At 40.4% G+C, this 24,241-nt stretch overlaps 1 protein-coding gene and 1 long non-coding RNA gene across 5 annotated transcripts in view; one reads left to right on the forward strand and one right to left on the reverse strand.

The window, feature by feature from the left end:
- The first annotated feature begins 440 nt into the window (after positions 1-440).
- LOC124146024 lies at positions 441-5,558 on the forward strand. Its single transcript, XR_006862626.2, has 3 exons — positions 441-613; positions 1,702-1,752; positions 3,377-5,558. It is a non-coding gene; the product is annotated as an uncharacterized LOC124146024 (long non-coding RNA).
- A 9,543-nt stretch (positions 5,559-15,101) lies between these two features.
- The window catches only part of LOC124146019, a 36,043-nt gene continuing 26,903 nt past the window's right edge, over positions 15,102-24,241 (reverse strand). For 3 of the 4 annotated variants that reach the window (XM_046516048.2, XM_046516049.2, XM_046516047.2), the window contains exons 15-18: positions 23,397-23,522; positions 20,233-20,406; positions 18,636-18,868; positions 15,102-16,674 (exon numbers count right to left, since the gene is read on the reverse strand). In XM_046516048.2, coding sequence (XP_046372004.2) covers positions 16,415-16,674; positions 18,636-18,868; positions 20,233-20,406; positions 23,397-23,522 — 793 coding nt within the window. In that variant the 3' untranslated portion in view covers positions 15,102-16,414. The remainder of the gene's footprint in view (positions 16,675-18,635; positions 18,869-20,232; positions 20,407-23,396; positions 23,523-24,241) is intronic. The other variant, XM_048387675.1, reaches the window with a different exon arrangement.

The following is a 24,241-nucleotide window of genomic DNA, read 5'->3' on the forward strand; positions in this document are numbered from 1 at the left end:
TGTTATGTCAAATGAGCACCACGTGAAATGTGGAATATACGTGTATGACCAAAACGGATATATTTGAGACATAAAGATAAAATGAACTTACACTACGGGTAAATTATATATATACATAAGATTTGGGCCCAGATTTGTATTCAATAAATACATTCATACACCTTTCTTCAGTTTCTTGAGCCACACTGATGACAACAGATGAGTACAATTGGATATTTCTACCCTCATCACCGCCGCAAGGGAACAGCTATTTTTATATTTTGACAGTATGAAGAAATACTGTATGGTGTTTTGAAAACAACTGTACCATAAAGGAAACTACATTGACATTAAATAAAAAAATAAACTTTCCACTTTACCACTTTTTACAGCGATTTCGCGTTTTCAACGTAGGTAAATACTGAAACACTATTAAACAACACCATTAGGAATTTCTCCCCGAGTACCTGTCAGGTTAACTGGAGATGTCAAAATAGTATCGGAATGCGGGAGGTACAAAGAGGACAGTATGGGTACGATGCAATGACAAAATCCTAAGAACCTACGCTAAGTGATTGTACCTAGCTACATGCACAAGATGTCTCGACAGTCGTGGCCTGAACTTGTTGGGAAGGTAGGTTATGTGACGAGTATTCTACAGATTCTTTTAAAGGTGGATTGGCGGCATGCCCGTCAGAATGGGTCGCGGTAATTTCGTAAACCAAACGAATTCGTACCGCTAGAAAAATTCGTAACCCTAGAATTAAGAAATTTCGTATAATAATCTATTATATGTTCTTTGGTAACTCTATTTCGTATTTCTAAATATTCGTGTATAAGACAGTAATTATCATTGGACTATTGGACAACTGTTTGGTTTCATATGTTCGTTTATAACATGTAGTAAGATATAGGGCCTATAATAGATATCGAAGGATTATAGATTTCCAAATATACTTTTCTGACGGCCATGTTTGTTGGGATTTCTTTTGCTATAACAAGTTGTATGATGTCAAAGTGTAGCAGTCAGTTCATCGCATAGGGATAGAGGACAAAACAAAGGCTTTTGAGATTTCATAAAACACATTCTTCACAAGGCAATCATTGCATTCAGACAGCCATCATATGAGCTGGATTATTTTGTATATTGCATATACGCTGTGTTGCCAACCATCACATCTATCACACTGAAGTGCTTGCTTGAGTGCCTGTACTTCAAAATCACATACGATGCATGTATGAAGACATCGTTCAAAGTAATTGAATGTTGTTGCTTTTGTTTCGACAGCTCCATTTATGACCTGCCCCTCTTTGGGGCTCCTGTGTGAGCAGGACACACATATCTATTGGGAGTTTTAGTATTGATAAAATGTCTCTTTTCATATTGATATGATTTGATTTTTCAAATTTAGAAATTGATAGAATTTGCTAATTCCATAGGGTTACAAAATTACTTTTGATTTGGCATTTGAAATTTCTCATTTCTAGGGGTACAAATTTGTTTGGGTTATGTATTTACATACACCCTTCAGAATAACCCCATATTTAGCATTCATAATGGGACACACGGCGGTGAGAAAGAACTGCCAAAGGTTTAGATATGTACAGTTGTGACAGTTTTTGTGTTATCCATCATCCTTCCGTTGTAGACAAATATACATATATAATAAAAATATATAGATGAATACATTCTACCAACTAATATTAAACATTATTTTCCAGCCATGGAAAGAAGCTGAAGAAGCTATACGGAGGGATTACCCAAATGTATCGGTATGTATTATCATGATTATGTTCCTGTGTGGGTCATGTTGAAAGTACTGCCTCTGTGGCATAGTGGATAGAATGTCAGCTTAGAGAGTGGAAGGTCGGAGGTCATCTCCTAGCTGCCTCATACCAAAAGATGTTAAGAGATGGTACATGCAGAGCCCCAGATAAGCTGCGTATCTGCGTGAAATACGCATCAGAAATGCAGAAATACGCAGTAAAATATAATCCAAGCGTATCAAATACGCAACGAACATTACAGATACGCTACAAAAATATAATTTGTGCGTATCATCAAAATATTGTGAAGTAACCCTGCGTATTTGATTAGCAAATCAGCAACTTATTTTGAAATTATAAACAGGCATTCCGTCAACCTTGCCAAACTCCACGATGACAGTCACATCATGATCATTTGCCATCACACTTTCGTGTGGAAGTATCGTGGTATTTTTGAGTCCTATAAAGCTCTCGAACCCACACGACACCAGTTTGCAGGGACTAGATGAATAGTGTTTTTAAATATTTAACTTAAATACCCACATGTGTAAAAACTAGTGGGTAACAGAAATTTGAATACGCAGATAGAATTACTGATACCCAATGATTTTAAAATGCATGGGTAAAATACCCACAACACCAAAAGCTTATCTGGAGCTCTGTACATGTTATAACCTGCCTGTAGCTTGGCATTGGTACTTGTTGTTACCCTGTCTGGTGCTCAGCATTAAGAGGCTAAAACAAGGACTGGTCGGTTGGAGTCAGTATACTGTGTGTGAGTGGGGTATTCATGTTAAATTGTATGGTATTTCAGTGGCTTAGCACTATAAAATGGGCATAAGTCCAGACTAATTCAAGCAGCCCCACACATATGTGCATGCACATGCATGTGAGTTCCATAATCGTGACCGCAACCCCATTTCACCTCACACAGGTCTTGAAAGTGCTACAGAGCCAATTAAAGGTATTGACTGGTGTTCAAAACCTTTATGAAGAATCAGTGCATTGCAATTCTTTGTGCAATGACAGAAGTTGGTGTCATGAGAGATCATGTACCTTGTGTACCCAGGGGTTTATCTAGACCTGTACAGAGGCCGACATTCCGCCTCAAGTCCGCAGCAAATGTCATTTTAAATTCCCAAATTAGAATTATTCATTTCCCAATTTATGTAACAACTAAAAACTAATTTCAGGTTTTTGTAGAGGTAACCTTCTATTAAATGATAACAGGATGAAGAGGATTTATATATAAGCTTTGTTTTATACTATTGCATTGTATGCAGTCTGAAATATCTCTGAAAGTAAGAGCACTCAAGAATCTCATGTTTGAACAAAATAATGATTTTCCCCCAAATTGCCTGCCAGGGACACTAGGTTTATGGTATTAGACATACATGAGGAATGTATCTATTTACACGATCTAACATGTAATATGATGTCTAGTATTGTCGACTATTCCTTCCTGAATTTTAACTAATAAAACAATAAGACTCAGTGAAAGATAAGCTGAGTGTTTTGATGAATGTTACAAATAGTCTTTGATGAATAACCTTTCAACAGTATGTTCAAAGGGATGCTAATGTGAACAACAATGTAGTTGAAGTTCTTCATTTATTCCTTTCTCTTGTAGATTCAAGTGCTGCCTGAGAACTCCAGTGTGAACCGAGATGTCCGACCGGACCGAGTGCGGATCATCATGAAGGGAGACGGTACCGTGGCCAAGCCTCCGCACATTGGATAGGACTGAGATGGAGAAGCTGAACCCGATTCAGTTACAAGATTCAAGTCCTACTTTCATCTCTATCCGGATCCCAATGTGAAGGGAGACGGTACCGTGCCCAAGCCTCCGCACATTGGCTAGGACTGAGATGGAGAAGCTGAACCCGATTAATTTACAAGATTCAAGTCCTACTTTCATCTCTATCCGGATCCCAATGTGAAGGGAGATGGTACCGTGGCAAAGCCTCCACACATTGGATAGGACTGAGATGGAGAAGCTGAACCCGATTAATTTACAAGATTCAAGTCCTACTTTCATCTCTATCCGGATCCCAATGTGAAGGGAGATGGTACCGTGGCCAAGCCTCCGCACATTGGATAGGACTGAGATGGAGAAGCTGAACCCGATTAATTTACAAGATTAATCAAAAGGTGATTAATCCATTCACCTGATGAAGGAGTAAGCATATACTCCGAAATGTTGTGTTCCTCATAACAAAGAAGTTGACATCCATATATTCTCTTCCTTATGTGTATCACTTCTAAATGCCTTTCAAAGACCTGAAGATTAACCAATCCTACTTTCATCTTTATCAGGATTCCAATGTGAAGGGACATGGCAACGTGGCTCAGCCTTTGCACATTGGATGAGATGGAGATGGAGATGGAGAACGTGAACCGATTCATCTTTTTATTTATCCGATGCACATTAAAAAATGACAGGATCCTTTTGTCTCTGCCTGTCTTGTTTCAGTTGAATAAAGATGCATGTCTTGCAAGACTTGAAGCAAGTTGTATGAAAGAGATATATGTCATGCCACCAGTATTTATGTGTATGGGTTGTGAGATTATAACCCAGGACAAATATAAGACTTTTTGTGCCTCTGGAAACATGTTGTGTTGTATGTTTGAAAGAGCCTGATGTTGATTCTGCTTATCATTGACCAGTAACCATTCTCTATAGACTATAGACATAGTAGTAACTTCATATTCTAATACTGGTATGCATGGTTACAAGACAAATACTCATGTATGTAGTTATGTTGTTGAAATATTATTTCGTGGATTTGTTTGTTTTTTGTGTTTCTAATTTTATAGGCAAGAATGCCAAAATACACAGATGCAGGAGGCTAATAAGATTAACAAAGACACCAACATGAAGACACTAGCAAAAAGTGTTTCCTGATCATGAATCTCCACGTTTGTGTTATAATTTTTTTATTATTTCATACTTTAAAGTTTACACTGTCATCTTGATGATTGGCTGAATGGCTACACCTGAACTGATACATGTATTTGGAGTTCACACACCTGTGAATGGACAGAAAAGTTCACACAATGTGAACAATTTTTGTGTGAAATTGAACGTGAACTTTTGCCGGAACTACTTTCTTAGACGCTCGCAAGCTACAATGTTCACAGAGTTTTACCACCTCTTTTAAGTCGTTTACACTTAGCTGATGTAAAGTTCTTAATAAGATTTTCCTAACATTCAGGAAAATGTCGTATTTAATAGAAGAAACAAATATTTGTTCATTGCTTCTAAAAATTGTTGATGTGTAATGGTAGAAGTCTTGGTCATTCAATGTCGACTCCTCCCCGAGTATTATTCTGAAGTGATGCCAGTGTGTTCAGTATGTCTACGTCTTCTCTGCCAAACCACATTATTCTTTGTTCTGTACTTTTGTAAGGTGGATGGAGAATGGTCTTTCCTGAAGATGTCAAGGATGTCCAGAGTATGTAACTTTTTCTAAGATATATTACGTCATTTACATATAAACAAACTAACTTCCAAATTGAAGAAAGGCTGTTTGTGTCCATTCAATTGTGCTAGGCACTTAATAACTGCCATGCCAATTCACTTTTTACAATAGAGGCCTATTGGGAAATCCCTCAGTTTTTATAGGTTTGCAGTGAGTAATTAATAGTTAATTTTATGTTTTAATCATATATTGATAAAATGTTTATCTGTTAACAAACCTAATACCAAATTCGACGTAATAAGCGCCCCGCTCTAATAAGCGCCCATGGTGATATTTGCTAATATATTGGCTCGTGAACAATCCCAATTAGCACCCTTTCTGATTGATCAATGTACACAGTACTTATTTATTTGTGTATAATATGCACTTGTGTGTTATATGCACCTTTAATTATGGGCAATTAAATTCTGGAAAAATATATCTCTCATATATAAACATTTCAGGCTGTCAACTGAACCACGAAATTTATCTTTCAACTCTGTTTTTTTTTTGGACAAAATAATATTCTAATAAGAGCCCCCTATTTACTAATTTTGAGAGAGCCCTGGGCGCTAATTACGTTGTTTAAGGTAGTTTCTATATGTTAGTGTGCTTATTTCTCAGCAAATAATTAAGATTGTGTGTATTTCATTCAATTTCTAACATAGAGCGATATTCCAATGGTAATGTCATACAGCACTATTTTGTCACAAAACAAGGTTACAATGCAACGATATCATTGTTCAGAGGAGGGTGCAGGGCTACTCTCAGTCACTTTTGTATTAAACTTGTCATAAAATGGGAATTACTTCATGTTTTGTTTGATATGTTATGCCATATTTTGACAATTTCACATTTGGACTTTGATTCTCGCCTGTATTGCATTGTGTTGGTGATATATACTCACCACCAAAAGAAGAGCGAACCATAGAAACATATAGAGATGTATGTCCCTGAAGGAGAGATGTTTCCAATGTGTACTAATTAATGACAAAACTAGCAATCAGTCACAGAGTGTCTTTATTCTTATCACAATATGCTGCACATAATTTCCAAACTGTACACGCTAGTCCTGCACGAGACAAATGGTGCATCTCGAGTCATGGATCTGTTACGTCACATGTGATGCTTTTAAGTGAGTGTCGGTTCACACAACATGCCAGTATGTTCGTTTGGCAATCGTGCCTGGGTCTTCGACGTGACGAGCAAACGCTTTAACCACTAGGCTACCCGACCGCCCCTTTCATAAGGGTAGATTCTGCATCTGTTTTAGCATTTATTGTGAATGTTTTTCATGTGCTTTTTATAGCTTTTGGTGCTATGAGAAATATCGATTGACGAGATCCAGTTTGGCCCTGTTGTATCATGTTACGTGATTATTGACCATGTTTTTACAGTATGGTTTACATGGGTGTCACACATACTTCCAAAATAAATGGGTCTTGTTTAGTATACATGTATTTTCTGACCGCCCCTGTGGTCCGAGCGTCTTCCTGGAGAACGAAAGGTTGGTGACTCTGGTTGTCTTACCAAAAGATGTTAAAAGATGTGCTTGTTGCTACCCTGCCTGGGGCTTGGAATTAAGGGGATAAAAGAAGGACTGGTTGGCTTGGAGCCTGTATATTGTGGCTGAGTGGGGTATCAATGTTAAACTGTGACATGGTATCTCAGTGGGCTAGCACTATAAAACCATCATACATCCTGACTAGTACAAGCAGCCTCACACACAGACACATGTGTATGCATGTTGCTATAGAAGTGTAATAATCTTGAACATGACATTGAACCCCATTTCACCTAACCTCACCCATATATTTTCTAAATACATGTGGATAGGTAACTTCCAATGATTCTCTTAAAGTAAACAAATCACTTTGCCAGATCAGGAGTATTACATTCTGAGTCAAAGATATTCTAGTTGCAAAAAAATATTTGCTGTATTCAGGGTGATTTTATTATAAAAATATTAACGTTATCATGTTTTAGCATTTGTGCCTTCATGTTGTTCTAAAGATAGCAAGTGAGGGTGTCTACCAGGGGTCCGTAAAATTTAAAATCCCAATCGGACATTTGCATTTAGGCCACGCCCCCTTCAAATAGCGTATTTTAGTACAACTAAACACACACATTACAAATTGTTACGTTCAGTGTTCCTCCGTTATTGCACACTTCAATATACTGCTAACTCGGTTATAGCACGCGCTAAAGCATGGCTCCCATAATTTACTAACATTTTTAATAAACTCAAGTTTTCCAATGACATGATGTTTTCCCCCCATCTCAGAAAACATCGGACATGTCCGGCGCATATGACCGTTTCCGGGCCCCTGGTGTCTACAGACAGTTATGTAGCATAACAATGTAGGTAGTGTGTGTGTCTTCAGACAGTTATGTAGGGTTACTATGTTGATGAGCAGGAACTAGTTATTTTCTTCAGCATTATCATGTCTTGAGTTGTCCTTCATAAATTTTAAATTTTCTCAAACAATTAGCCTAATCTAATTAAAGTCAGATCTTAGTGCTCGTTACTGCTTCATATAGATCTGGGGACATCCCATTTCAGGTCACGTCAGAAAGATCTTTCTCAAACTTTGACCGACCAATGAAATGACTAAGAAGAAGTTGACATTTGTCAATCAGAAAGGCACTTTCTCTAGCTTTACAGCACTTGGTTCTAACTGGCAACTTTCATTCTAGACTATGCTTTGAAAACTAATTTGACAAAGTTCTGCATTCAAAATTTGAAAACTGAACAAATGAAAATTTGGGAATGCCTGATAGATGGCCTTGATTATATGGTATTTATGATATACTTTACACAGGCTATGGATTGTCTCTTTCGTTTCAAAATATTTATCCCATTGAAGCGAGAGATATACAATAAGTATTGACAGAAACAGTTGTATAGGCCATAACTGTCATTTGGAATGCTTCATGTAAACCTCTTCAAGGTTTAATGATTAGAAAAAAACCATTCCAACTCACTTTCCCAATCTAGTAAGCAATGTTTTTATTGATCGGACGAAAGGTTGTTCTGACATTACTCATGAGATGTCCTCAGACTTTTGTTTAACAGAACTAAGATCTGATTTGAATGAGATAGCAGTTTGGCTGGTTAGGGGTCTGTATATAATGAGAACTGCATCTGTAACAGAAAGAGGGTGGCCCAAAGGTCTCATACACTGCCATTTCCTGTGCAGAGTTGTGTCCCTCAATTGCCAGGATCTGCTACTTGTGGGCCATGATTCCAGATTTGATGCTTGGTTTTAGGGCTGGGACGAGGTTCAAATTTACTACCCGGATACCCGCTACAGGTCTCAAGAGTTTGGTACAAAATGTCCGATTGGAAATAGTTTGAGCGTAGCCCTGGTAAAATGTATTTAAATAAATGTATAAAACGATCTGGTCATGCATACACTGAAGTTAACTGAAGTGTTATTTTTATTCAAACCTTTAAAGGTCAGAAGCAATGGTGCTTAGTCAGAAAGAAATGCGAACATTAGTGACTTGTACTGTAACCATAGAGTTCTAGATATATTTAATCATTAAACAATATATCACATGACGAACCACGGGTCCGGGTAGTCCTGTGGGTACCCGGGTCCTACACAGTACCCACCCGACCCGAGAACCCGAGTACCCGAGTTACCCGTCCCAGCCCTACTTGGTTTGTCAGCATCTTACCCATGCTCATGCCTATTACTTTTGTCTTTCCTCCCACATGAAGCTGACATGCAGTATGACTGAAACATTTGTTTAAAAACCCCAGCATTTAATGACATCTCACTGTCTCAGAAATTGTTGTGGTTAGATGCTTTGTGTTGGTGTTAATTGTGAGGCTGTGAGGCCATATTTGTCCTGTAGCATGTGACAATAGTGCCTTGTCATCGTGACAGCTTTATCATGAATCTATGTTCAGTCACCTTAACTTTGTTGTGTTTGACTTTTTTACTTGTACATGGCTTTACAGTACTTAATAAACAATGGTGACAATTGTATGTGTGTCCTATTTTCCATTACTTTTATGGAAATGTTTAGTTAGTTCTGCCTTTCTGCTCAGGGCCATTCCACAAAGTGATTGTAGCGCTATGTTGATCGTAATCCAATGAGAAAACAAAGGCCTAACAATCGTTTTAACATTACAATTGCATTGTGAAACAGGCCCCTGACATCTTCATCAAAACAAAACCTCAACAGACAGACTTGTCAGCCATGGGTAACTATGTTGTTAAAAAACTTTATCATAATTATTTTTTCTCTAATAATTCTACCCTTGATTATCCTGTGGAGATAGAAAATGTATAATTTAATGGCAATTTCTAACTACTGTGACATTCTGACATCATACAGTGCTATGACATCATGCAGGTTACACTGCAGTGACGTAATAGTTCATAGAACGTTGCGCTGCAACACCCATTCACTTTTTGCCGTTGTGGACGTGACCGGTCACAAAAGGGGAGTTAAGTCACTTTAAATTCCTGATTCCAAGCTTCATTGCTTCCTATTGGCGATATTGGGTTGGGTTGGGTTGGGTTGGGGTGGGGGTTGGCTTGAGGTAAGGGGGTGGGGGACACCAGAAATGGGCTTCACACATTGTACCCGTGTGGGGAATCAAACACGGGTTTTCAGCGTGATGAGCGAACGCTTTAACCACAAGGCTACCCGATGCCCCCAAGGCAGCTTGAACTATGCACTGAAAATGAAATCCTACCAGCAGACATCCTTAAAGGGGAAGTGTACACACAAAATTCACTTTCTTTCTTTTTCTAAACAAAACGCAATTTTAGAATTAGTTAATATCTGTGTTTGAAATGTAAACTCATTTTTTTCACAGTGAAAGTAGGAAGCTCACAATAGTGTGAAAATGATATGCCGTTATGAGGCCTTCGTTTTTCGAGCTAAACAGGCCTGAGTTATCCCCCTTAGATTATGACGTAATTGGTGCCAATTCAACTGGATCCCCGTCTATCCTCAACGCAAAAGATATCAAGTACCAGTTTTCGGTAAAACAACATGGCCTACGACACACTCCGGCGCAGTGATGACTCAGCATAACACTATGCTGGCTGGCATCTGAGACGCTAGAATCACACAGCTGTACCTACACCACGTGAAGCGGCTCTAACATAGCATGATGACGTCATAATGTTTATCAATTGGCACCAATGACGTCATATTGCAAGGGGCATAAGCCATGGTGTTTTTGTTATGGAAATAGAACACTTGGTAAATGTGAAAAATATAAATCGTTTTAATGCAAAACATATGTTAATTAATTGTGATATTTTTATATTTTTGTCTATGACACTTCTAGGTTAACACTTTTATTGTGGAAAAAGTACAAGAAAATGAGGTTCATTTCCGTGTGAACTTGCCCTTTAATACTATGGTTGGGAGGGTGAAGTAACAAATGAAACAGCATGCAGCTTGGAGTCTGTCTTTGTATGGTAAGAGTGCCCATCTGGTGTTGTGGAAAGAATGGCTGTCTAGAGAGCGGAAGGTTGGTGGTTTTGGTTTAATACCCTATATGTGTCATACCAACAGACAAAGAAATGGTACTGCTTGTCATCCTGCCTGGTGCTCGTCTCCCAAGGCGCTAAACCAAGGACTGGCTCACTTGTGTCGGTATGCTATGTCTCAGTGGGGTATCCATGTTAAACTGTGGCATGGTATCAAAGTGAGCTAGCACTTATAGAACTGACATCACTCTGGACAAGTTCAAGCAACCACACACACACATGTATGTTGCTATATGAATTAGATAATCTTGAACGTGGCATTAAGCCCCATTTCACCCCACCTTGCATGGCAAGTGAAAGTGTTAGTTCCCTTCCCATATCAATCTTCGAAAGTGTTTTTCAGTAGACTTTGTAAGCAGACTCAGCTGGCAAATAAAGACCCCTTAATACATTTAGTTTAATTCTACATTCGTGAAAGTTTAAATCAACAGAACCATAAACCAAAAAAAAAGAATATTCCTACAACCAAAGAAAACCTTAAATACTGTACACAGTAGCATCTACACAACAAAAAGTGGCAAGTTCAGTAATGAGAGTGAGTGGGTATGGTTTTATGCTGCGAACATTATCATGATTGGGGACACAAGAAATGGGCTTTACACATTGTATCCATGAAGGGAATCGAACCCGGGTCTTCTGCATGATGAGCCACCACCTTAACCACTAGGCTACCCCACTGCCCCTTGGTGATGGTGATACATTCAATGCAAACATAGCAAGTGCAGCATCTGATAATCTGGCACTGAAGCTGACAGGAGATCACAAGAAGAAGCATAAATGTAGTCTGATGCAGGATTTTAAGTAGACAACTGTGACTTTGATTACACCTTATTGCATTAAATTGTTGTTTGTTTGTTGTTTATCCCCACTCTGCACTTTTCTAGCTATATGACGGCATTCTGTAAATAATCATCTTCCTGAGGCTAGGGAGTTAACTGACTATATAAGTCCAGTTTCCACCCTTGCCGAACTAGGCTGGAAATTCCAGCCTCGATGGTAGCACCACTAGTGGCTATTACAAGTTACAAGTTGTATGTCCCTTCTATGTACCTCCAATCGACCAATCAGATTCCACCTTTCATATCACTTGCTATGCTTCAAACCAAATGGCGGCACCCAGTCAAGGCAATATGATCGATAATCAAATCTATATTGTAATATAGTCTTACTTCGCAAAGTACATCAAATCATGTGAGCACCTTGATTAAATACATGCAAAGATTTGAAAATAACTGTTGACGCTGAGTTGGCGGTACACATGCTTTGCAAATCCTGCAATCGACTGAAATCTGCACAGCAGTTTACAAACCGGATGTCGACTTTGTTACGCTATTTTGATTGGACTATGTTAGTCCAGCCAAAATATAACTCCATAATTCCAGCCAGGTTTGGCAAGTTTTGCAAGGGTGGAAACTGGACTTTTATAGTTAACTCCCTTGCCTCAAGAAGATGGTAAAAATTGGGCATGGGCCAGACAATGCAATGATTGACATAATGAACAACGACCTATGCTATTGGGATACAATGACATACATCAACCAAGTCTGCGAGTGTGACTATCCGAACCCGTTAGTCGCCTCTTACGACAAGCTTTGGTTGCTGAAAACCTATTCTAACCCGGATCTTCACAGGGCTATTACATTAGAAGATAAAACAGCTCCAAATGCCTTCTATTAAATATTCTCCATAACATCAAGATTGACATTATTCTGCTATAAATGTAGCTTACCGGTAACATCCTTGTCTTGATTGGCAAAAAATGTGTACTGTCTTGCAATAATCTGTGTTAACCCTTTGTCCATGGATATACAGAACACTGATGACGAACCAGTCGCCTGTTCAGAAGGGTAATTTTACTGTGACAAAAATTCCTGACATGGCAAGCGTAAGGTGCTGTGACAGACTTTGCCTGAAAAATCCCTGAGGGGACAAACATGGAAGCACACTCTATTTTGTCACATTGAAATATGAGGGGTTAACCTAAATTTTGAAGCAAGAATACATGTAGCAACGTGTCATTTTGAATGAGTCATGTCATGACACTGGCATTTTTGTGAGCTGACGGTTATTTCAGAGCATGTTCAGTTGGTGAATTCAAAAACAAAAATTTAGAGGTTTGTTTATATTTTAAGCATAGTGTTATATCATCATTAAAATATTTCTATGAGTAATGAGCTAAAATCACATTTTCAATATGTCCACCATGTTTAAAGTCAGATTGGAATTGTGTATGCAATGTTTAGAGACACCATGGCTGGATTCATTCATGCAAAATTTTAGTTTCATGCAGAAACTTTTGTGTTAAGTGTGTGATTTTTTTTTTGCGTATGTGTTTTTGTGTGTGTGTGTGTTTTTGTGTGTGTGTGTGTGTGTGTCTATGTGTGTGTCTATGTGTGTGTCTATGTGTGTGTCTGTGTGCGTGGTTTAATGTTCTTTATTCCAGCCATATGATGGAGGCCTGGAAATAATCAAGTCTGGAACAGACAAACAGTTATTGATATTATTACCCCTGTTGGGGTACGTTGACACACAAGTCTCCAAGTGGACCATCCTATCCAATAAGTCACCTCTTACAAACAACATAGGTTGTGGAAGCCCAATTCTAACACAGACTTTATTGGTGTCATTTTTGACATCTTAAACTGAAGACTACATATCCACGTGAGCTACAATGTAGTGACTCTAGTTTTGTATTATTTGATAAGGCAGGGACCCAAAAAACTGTATGCACTGTATCATGTAGCAACGTGTCATTTTGAATGAGTCATGTCATGACACTGGCATTTTTGTGAGCTGACGGTTATTTCAGAGCATGTTCAGTTGGTGAATTCAAAAACAAAAATTTAGAGGTTTGTTTATATTTTAAGCATAGTGTTATATCATCATTAAAATATTTCTATGAGTAATGAGCTAAAATCACATTTTCAATATGTCCACCATGTTTAAAGTCAGATTGGAATTGTGTATGCAATGTTTAGAGACACCATGGCTGGATTCATTCATGCAAAATTTTAGTTTCATGCAGAAACTTTTGTGTTAAGTGTGTGTGTTTTTTTTTGCGTATGTGTTTTTGTGTGTGTGTGTGTGTGTTTTTTTTGTGTGTTTTTTTTGTGTGTTTTGTGTGTGTGTGTTTTGTGTGTGTGTTTTGTGTGTGTGTGTGTGTGTGTGTGTGTGTGTGTGTGTGTGTGTGTGTGTGTGTGTGTGTGTGTGTGTGTGTGTGTGTGTGTGAATGTCTGTGTGCTGGGTTTAATGTTCTTTATTCCAGCCATATGATGGAGGCCTGGAAATAATCAAGTCTGGAACAGACAAACAGTTATTGATATTATTACCCCTGTTGGGGTACGTTGACACACAAGTTTCCAAGTGGACCATCCTATCCAATAAGTCACCTCTTACAAACAACATAGGTTGTGGAAGCCCAATTCTAACACAGAGTTTATTGGTGTCATTTTTGACATCTTAAACTGAAGACTACATATCCAGGTGAGCTACAATGTAGTGACACTAGTTTTGTATTATTTGATAAGGCAGGGACCCCAAAAATGTATCAACTGTATGCAGAAGTAAAACATTTTTCAACCAAACATGGTCAACCCATTCAATATGCAACAACATATGCCATTAAGTGAGTGAGTTAACGCCACTTGGAACAGTAACTCTGGTGTATCTTTGGAGGAAAGTGTCATCAACACTAACAGCTACAGTGAAACCCATGAGTATGGATATCTGATCACTAAGGTGAGGTGAAGTGAAATGGGGTTTAACGTCGCGTCCAAGATTATTGCACTTACATAGCGACGTGCATGTACGTGTGTGTGTGTGGCTGCTTGTACTAGTCCGGACTGATGCCGATTTATAGTGCTAGCACACTGAGATACCATGCCGCAGTTTAACATGAATACCCCACTCAGACACAGTATACTGACTCCGAGCCGACCAGTCCTTGTTTTAGCCCCTTAATGCCGAGCGCCAGACAGGGTAACAACAAGTACCATCTTTTAACGTCTTTTTGTATGACGTGGCTGGGGATTGAACCCCGGACCTTCCGCTCTCCGGGCGGACGATCTACCACTAGACCATGGAGGCGGTCCCACTGACCAAGAATCATAACAGGATTCAAACTCACAATCAGCAGACAGACCTAATTTGATCTGAAATTTGGTTTGCTAGGGACAAGGCATCTGCTTTAATGGGATTTCATCATGTTGGTAAATATCATAGGAAGTTTTGAATTTGTTTTCAGTGTCCCAAACACAGTTTCACTGAACCCATAGCAGTTTGTGTCCAATAATACACAGCAAAGAGGTTATTTTGTGAGGGACCAGGAAAAAAATGCAGACATGAACATGATAAAAAACAAGAAAATGTATTATTTCTTTTTTTATTTAACATTGCAATGAGGCAAAAGTAAAGAAATCAGGCCTAACAAAGGCCTGTTTACATACAAGTAAGTAGTTCGCTTGATAAAGATAATATCCATAAGTAGGAACTTAAAAAATATATTAAAACATCTTTTTTCTACATCTCTGGCACATGTGTCTTGGGCCACAGGCATTGTACATTCCTAAAAGCAGGGATCCGGAAATATCTTTTTGCCAATCAGACATTTGCATTTGGTCACGCCCACCTCATATCTGAGGTGCTGGATGTTCACGCATGAACAAAAAGAATAAACTCAAGTGTCACTTTCATAACATATATACATGATATATATACAATTTATTAACAATTCAATGACACATAGATTTAATATATACAATTTCAACCTATTGTGATGTTGGTTTGACTAACTTGGCTATCGAATCGTTTCCACTGTAAAGCTGTTGGTTGTGTCTAGCCTTCCAGCGTCGCATCGTCGGTGTTTGGTTTGAAATGCGTCAATTTTGGTCCACAAAGCGATATGCGCATAAGTCTGTCTTGGGTCTCCGTTGTTACTCTATGTCTCAGTCGTGTCTTAATGAGGTTTTGTTTAGGAAATCCCCTCTCACATTCTATGCTGGACGTGGGCAGTCCACGACCGATCTCCATGAGATTAACAATATTTGGGAACTGATTGGTCAATTTGGAAGCATGCTCTTTACTCAATTATATTATTTTGCATATTTATGCTTGTTGCCAGTATTCATATAACATAAAACATGCATTCTATATTCCTTAAAGTATAATTACATTATTTTGCATATTTATGCTTGTTGCCAGTATTCATATAGTATAAAACATGCATTCTACATTCCTTAAGGTATAATTACATTATTTTGCATATTTATTATAGCATAGTTCATCGTTGCGTAAACGTAATTGCATGATATCGATAGACAGGAGCATAAAAAAGATAAAATACATGTACTGATGGAAAGGAATAAGGGAAGACTAAGTTTTAGACACAGTAAAATGATATCATGGCTTCCCAACCTTGTCTACCAAATACACTTGGGAAACAATGCACGCAAACACATCTCAACATTTTATTCTGACATGTATTGATGTGTATGCGTCTCTGTATGTGCAGGTAGTCCTGTGGGTACCAGGGACCTACTCAGTACCCAACCGACCCGAGTACCAGAGTTACCCGTCCCAGCCCTATTTAATACACACTTTCGATAACTGCAGTTCCAATACTTCAACACAGACAATATACCGGTACACTATCACCGACTCGCTAGTCTTGATTCAGTCTGTTCCATTTCACATGTCACAAAGCCTGGTTCCCATAATTCCTTCATGGCCATCTCGCAGGAACACATACCATCCAGGTTTCCCTAGCAACGGGTCATGAGCCGCAGCCTCCCGGGTTCCGGGGAGCAGAGCGGGGAACATGTTTCTGGGCCCCGGGCCAAGGAATGGCAGGACGGCAAGGAGCTCCCCGCGGTAGTTGTAGTGGTACAGCGTCTCTCTGTAGTTGACCTGGCTTGGGTCTTGGAGGGACACGGACACAAGGAACCCAACTGGAAGGACAGGACGCCAACATTAAAACAACTGAATACTGTAAATCGTGAAATTAATGCGTCTCCAAAAGAATGCGACTGCTGGTCCCTAGCCAAAAATGCGACTCAATATGAATGTGACACCCCCTCCTCTCAAGCATCAGTGGATGTATATCTAAAGAAATGTCCTCTGTCAGGTTTACAGGAGAATCCTCACTTTAATCCAACCTTACATTAATCCAATCACACACCAAATAGCACCGCTTATTAGCGCTGAGTAGAGTACTTCCGCTAAAACAATACATGCGCTGGCTCGTGTCGGCCTTTGACGCAGTCGCAAAGAACAAAGACACCATGTTCCGTGGGTGGCGTCTGTCTGGACTTGCAGGTGTGATCAGTGATGACATAAGTGAGTAGAACTCTTGTCTTGACCCCAGCAGTGACAATTCACAGGATGTAATTAGAGTTTGAATGACATTTGTTACAAATTCTGCTCAATAAACAGTGATGTTGAATACATAGTTGTTTGTTTTCAGCATATGTCTAAGTTGGTATTTCTGCTATCTTAAGTGTCTTATTGTTGATATAAATGCGATGTTTAATTCACGCTCGCGTTAATTTCAAGATTTACAGTATATCAGTGTCAGAATGTGTGGAAGGAATGGCAAAAGTGACAGGGGCCATAGATGTTTACAACTTTGGTGAAAGTTGGTTGAGTAAAACTCTAATATATGTGACCATTGTATGACTTTAGCCAATAATCCAAAGACTAATCCAAGTCTAATAACATTCTGTTTGGTCTTGTAAGCTCAGCTAATAATTGTCCACATAATAACATGAAAATCAACTGAAAAAGATGTTGAGAATCATGTTTGGGCCAGTGGACTCAAAATGTTTGGGAAAGACTGTCTGGCTATCAGCCAAATATAGAGATACCATTTTAGTGAAACCTACGGCAATGATATGGTTCTGACAAACAATCTGACAAACAGAGTTTCAGTCAAACCACCAATGCATCAACTTGTTGTGGGAAGGAAGCCCAAAGTGGCACAGACGTCTGCCACTTTTGTGAAACCCACAAGCACGTATATATATACAGTGCAGACAAACATGGATCATGATCAGAGCTAATCTGGTGTCTGAACCCATGACGAGGCTAAAAAAAATAATAGTCTTAGTTCTCAGGCACCGCCCGCATCATCATAAAGTTTGCCGTACGTTTGGTTTTTTTTTCCTTTTAAGAAACAACAACAAATATTCTGAGTTCAACGGTAGTCAAATACTGTATTCGAGTATTTTATTCATCAAGGAATACATTTATGTGTGGAGGCCCTTTCCCAGGTTGATTGTACACAATTGTGTATTTGGTTACACAACTGTTTATTTGGTTACACAACTGTGTATTTGGTTACACAACTGTGTATTTGGTTACATAACCAGGTAAAAAAAAGACACTGCCCGCCTGCACTATATTTTAAAAAAACATTGCCTGAGAACCAATTCTTATATTTTTTTAAGCCCAAGCAACTATTGGCAGGGATAAGGGAGGTAACTTGGCATTTGATATCTACCTCAGGTCAGACAGCATTTCTTGAACCAGGGATATGACTGAGTCTTATATATGACCTAGAGTACTGTTAACATCTAACCTTGGAGTCAACACAGATTATGTCCACTATATCTGTTGTCATCTTGTAGGCATACTTTTGATCAAATAATTATCTCCCTTGGAAAAAGATAATAGTATTTTGCACTAATACACAAATATTTTTATGTATGTGCATAATTATTGTGGACAAACATCCTGTGTAGAGAATCAGAAGACATTTATTTTACACAAGGGGCCTAACAAGGCCTTCTTTACAATATATAGGGGTCGTGTTGGAGGACAAGTAATGTGGTGACAGCTAGGGAAAAGAAGGAATCTTACGGACACAACGATCACAACATAAATGCCATGTTAACTTCATTAACCCACTCACCATCTCTATTCACCCAACAGAACTCTTTAGCATGTCCAGGCACTGCGATACACACACCGACCTCAGCCTCACGGCCTTGGAACAGGAGGAGGTGATTGTCTGCTGCCACGGCAGTCCCGTACTGCTTGCTGCCATCCCCTGTGCCTGGCAGGACCCTCTCTCCAATGATCTGAACTGTGGACAGATTGGGAGCTTCTATCGTCCTCTGGTCTGAACTCAGGGACAGGGAGTGTCTGTGGAGGAACCAAGTGTCTGAAATACTCATCTGTATAACTCAAAAGATTTATACTGAAATTTATATTTCTGTTGCAAAGTCAAGAGTGAAGTTGGAGACTTGCATGAACATGGCACATCTTCCTACATTTCTCACACCCATGAAGATCCGGGGTACAATAGGTCTTCAGCAACCCATGCTTGCCGTAAAAGGTGACCATGCTTGTCGTAAGAGGCGACTAACGGGATCGGGTGGTCAGACTCGTTGACTTGGTTCATGCATGTCATCATATCCCAATTGTGTGGATCGATGCTCATGATGTCAAACACTGCATTGTCTTGTCCAGACATGATTATTTACAGACTGCCATCATATAGCTGGAATATTGCCAAGTGTGGCGTTAAACAACAAAAAAACAAACAACAAACAAACAAATAAATCCTACATTTCTGTAAGTACAATTGACCTGAGTTAGTAGGTGAGTTGGATTTAATGCCTCTTTGAACAGTATCCCAACGTGTCAGCTTAATGTAGGAGGAAAGTTTGAAGTGATGTAGGTTTCGGAACGAGCATGGGTTTGGTGCTGATAAATCTAGTAACATAATCAGCATGAACCAGGATTCGAACCCACAATCATAAACTTGTGGTGTGCCCAAGGGACAGTGAATTGTGGCTACTTAGATGACTGGGACACCATGCCCCCAACTGAAGACAGATGTACCACAGGAGCACAGGCAGTGGAGGAAATGACACTGTCATAAATCTTTCAAAGGGCATAATTCCTAATAACGAACATCTTATATTTGGGTCTGCGACTTTATTTGCTGTGACCAACAATCTCATTAAAATCAGATCTTAGTTCTTGCTACCGCTAAACAAAGATCTGAAGACATCCCATTAGAGGTCACGTCAGAACGACCTTTCATCCAACCAATCAGAGCATCACTTACCAGATCATGAAAGTTACAGTCGGAATGTGATTTCTAATCATACAACCTCGAAAACGTTAACTCGGGATATTCCGAATACGGGTTTAACGACTGAATCCATACAATCTAGACCATCTATTAGCCATTCCAGAATGTTCTTTTGATCAGGTTTCAAATTTGTTATCGAGAATTTGTCAAAATATGTTTCGAAGCGTAGTCGCCAATTTGAAATTAGTGCCGTAAAGCGCGAGAAAGCTGCCTTCTGATTGGTCATTCCATTGGTCGATCAAAGTTCGCAAAAGGTCGGTCTGACATGACCCGTAATGGGATGTCCTCAGATCTTTGTTTAGCGGTAGCGAGAACTAAGATCTGATTTTAATAAGATTGCTGTGACCGACTACAGATGATGTTATCTCAATGTACACATGGAGATATTGCTACAGCCTCTACTTACGTGTTGGTGGTGACAGTGATGCACTTCAGCTGCAGGGAGCTTGGACACAGGATGTGGAGACCGATCTCCGAATGAACCAGAAGTACAGAGGGCAGCACCAGCAGGTCAACAATGTCCCAGTCAACCACACAGCCTCTGATTGGGTCACCGCCTGTCAGCTGATCACACAACACGCTGCGATACAACAATATCATGAATAAAGTAACGTATTGTCGGACACTTCTGCAAAGGTTGTAATAACTGATTAAATTATAGAAGATTTGCAAGAGTGACAGTCACATAGCAGTACATGGTGGAGAACCCCCTTTAATTGATGTCACAAAAACAGCAGTACATGGTGGACATCCCCCTTTAACTGATGTCACTCACACAGCAGTACATGGTGAACACCCCCTTTAACTGACGTCACTCACACAGCAGTACATGGTGAACAATCCCTTTAACTGATGTCACCTGCACAGCAGTACATGGTGAACAACCCCTTTAACTGATGTCACCTACACAGCAGTACATGGTGAACAACCCCCTTTAACTGATGTCACTCACACAGCAGTACAGGTGAACACCCCCTTTAACTGGTCACTCACACAGCAGTACATGGTGGACAACCCCCTTTAACTGATGTCACTCACACAGCAGTACATGGTGAACAACCCCCTTTAACTGATGTCACTCACACAGCAGTACAGGTGAACAACCCCCTTTAACTGATGTCACTCACACAGCAGTACATGGTGGACATCCCCCTTTAACTGATGTCACTCACACAGCAGTACATGGTGGAGAACCCCCTTTAATTGATGTCACTCACACAGCAGTACATGGTGAACAACCCCCTTTAACTGATGTCACTCACACAGCAGTACATGGTGAACAACCCCTTTAACTGATGTCACCTGCACAGCAGTACATGGTGAACAACCCCTTTAACTGATGTCACCTACACAGCAGTACATGGTGAACAACCCCCTTTAACTGATGTCACTCACACAGCAGTACAGGTGAACACCCCCTTTAACTGGTCACTCACACAGCAGTACATGGTGGACAACCCCCTTTAACTGATGTCACTCACACAGCAGTACATGGTGAACACCCCTTTAACTGATGTCACTCACACAGCAGTACAGGTGAACAACCCCCTTTAACTGATGTCACTCACACAGCAGTACATGGTGGACATCCCCCTTTAACTGATGTCACTCACACAGCAGTACATGGTGAACAACCCCTTTAACAGATGTCACTCACACAGCAGTACATGGTGAACAACCCCCTTTAACTGATGTCACTCACACAGCAGTACATGGTGAACAACCCCCTTTAACTGATGTCACTCACACAGCAGTACATGGTGGACATCCCCCTTTAACTGATGTCACTCACACAGCAGTACATGGTGGAGAACCCCCTTTAATTGATGTCACTCACACAGCAGTACATGGTGAACAACCCCCTTTAACTGATGTCACTCACACAGCAGTACATGGTGAACAACCCCTTTAACTGATGTCACCTGCACAGCAGTACATGGTGAACAACCCCTTTAACTGATGTCACCTACACAGCAGTACATGGTGAACAACCCCCTTTAACTGATGTCACTCACACAGCAGTACATGGTGAACACCCCCTTTAACTGGTCACTCACACAGCAGTACATGGTGGACAACCCCCTTTAACTGATGTCACTCACACAGCAGTACATGGTGAACACCCCTTTAACTGATGTCACTCACACAGCAGTGCAGGTGAACAACCCCCTTTAACTGATGTCACTCACACAGCAGTACATGGTGGACATCCCCCTTTAACTGATGTCACTCACACAGCAGTACATGGTGAACAACCCCTTTAACAGATGTCACTCACACAGCAGTACATGGTGAACAACCCCCTTTAACTGATGTCACTCACACAGCAGTACATGGTGAACAACCCCCTTTAACTGATGTCACTCACACAGCAGTACAGGTGAACAACCCCCTTTAACTGATGTCACTCACACAGCAGTACATGGTGGACATCCCCCTTTAACTGATGTCACTCACACAGCAGTACATGGTGAACAACCCCTTTAACAGATGTCACTCACACAGCAGTACATGGTGAACAACCCCCTTTAACTGATGTCACTCACACAGCAGTACATGGTGAACAACCCCTTTAACTGATGTCACCTGCACAGCAGTACATGGTGAACAACCCCTTTAACTGATGTCACCTACACAGCAGTACATGGTGAACAACCCCCTTTAACTGATGTCACTCACACAGCAGTACATGGTGAACACCCTCTTTAACTGACAGTAACACAGCAGTACATGGTGAACAACCCCTTTAACTGATGTCACCTGCACAGCAGTACATGGTGAAGAACCTTCTTTAACTGATGTCACTCACACAGCAGTACATGGTGAACAACCCCTTTAACTGATGTCACCTGCACAGCAGTACATGGTGAAGAACCTTCTTTAACTGATGTCACTCACACAGCAGTACATGGTGAACAACCCCTTTAACTGATGTCACTCACACAGCAGTACATGGTGAACAACCCCTTTAACTGATGTCACTCACACAGCAGTACATGGTGAACAACCCCCTTTAACTGATGTCACTCACACAGCAGTACATGGTGAACAACCCCCTTTAACTGATGTCACTCACACAGCAGTACATGGTGAACACCCTCTTTAACTGACAGTAACACAGCAGTACATGGTGAACAACCCCTTTAACTGATGTCACTCACACAGCAGTACATGGTGAAGAACCTTCTTTAACTGATGTCACTCACACAGCAGTACATGGTGAACAACCCCTTTAACTGATGTTACTCACACAGCAGTACATGGTGAACAAGCCCCTTTAACTGATGTCACTCACACAGCAGTACACGGTGAACAACCCCTTTAACTGATGTCACTCACACAGCAGTACACAGTGAACAACCCCTTTAACTGATGTCACTCACACAGCAGTACATGGTGAACACCCCCTTCAACTGATGTCACTCACACAGCAGTACATGGTGAACACCCCCTTTAACTGACAGTAGTAAGAGTGAGTGAGTGAGTTAATATTTAACGTCACATAGGCAATATTTCAGCCATATCATGACCACAGTAGTAAGACAGGTGGGTTAAAAGTGGCAATGTCACCTGTGCCTGTCTGGAGCTATGCCATACAACATTGTGCCGTGAACTAGTGGTGTCTGCATCTCCTCCCCCGTCAGCAGCTGTTTCTCCGTCAGCAGCCTTCCTCCCTGGCCGTACACATGAAGCAACCTGCAGCAAACAAACACATCCTGTGGTGGACAGTCTCTCTTTACATGTGACCTTTGGGAACTAGTCCCACAAACGTATTATAGCCTAGCACAGTATTTCCAGTACATGTGGGGGGCACGGGTGGCCCAGTCGTTTAAGGCGCCGCGATTCGCTGTGCAGAGTTGCATCCCTTGGGCACGCCAGAAACCTATGATTGTGGGTTCGAATCCCGGTTCACCCAGATTATGTTTCTAGGTTTGTCAGCACCATACCCGTGCTCTTGGGTTTCACCAAACTGGTAAACGTCTAAGACCTGCATCACTTCGGGCTTTCCTCCCACATTAAGCTGACACGCCGCGATATAACTGGAATACTGTTAAAAGCGGCGTTAAACCCAACTCACTCACTCACTCACTCCAGTACATGTGACTGAGTTGGGTTTAATGCCTGTTTGAACAGTATTTCAGTTACATCATGGCATAACAGCTTCACTTTAGGGGAAAGCCCATGTGATGCAGGTGTCAGATGTTTATCACTTTGGTGTAACCCACAAACACAGTTATGATACTTACAGACCTAGAAACATAAACAGGGCGAAATGGGATTCGAACCAATGAGTGAGTGAGTATGGTTTTACGCCGCTTTTAGCAATATTCCAGCAATATCACGGCGGTGGCACCAGAAATGGGCTTCACACATTGTACCCATGTCGGGAATCGAAAACGGGTCTTTGGCATGAC

Source organism: Haliotis rufescens, unplaced genomic scaffold (assembly GCF_023055435.1).
Source record: "Haliotis rufescens isolate VD_foot unplaced genomic scaffold, xgHalRufe1.0.p SCAF_7, whole genome shotgun sequence".
NCBI lineage: Eukaryota > Metazoa > Mollusca > Gastropoda > Lepetellida > Haliotidae > Haliotis > Haliotis rufescens.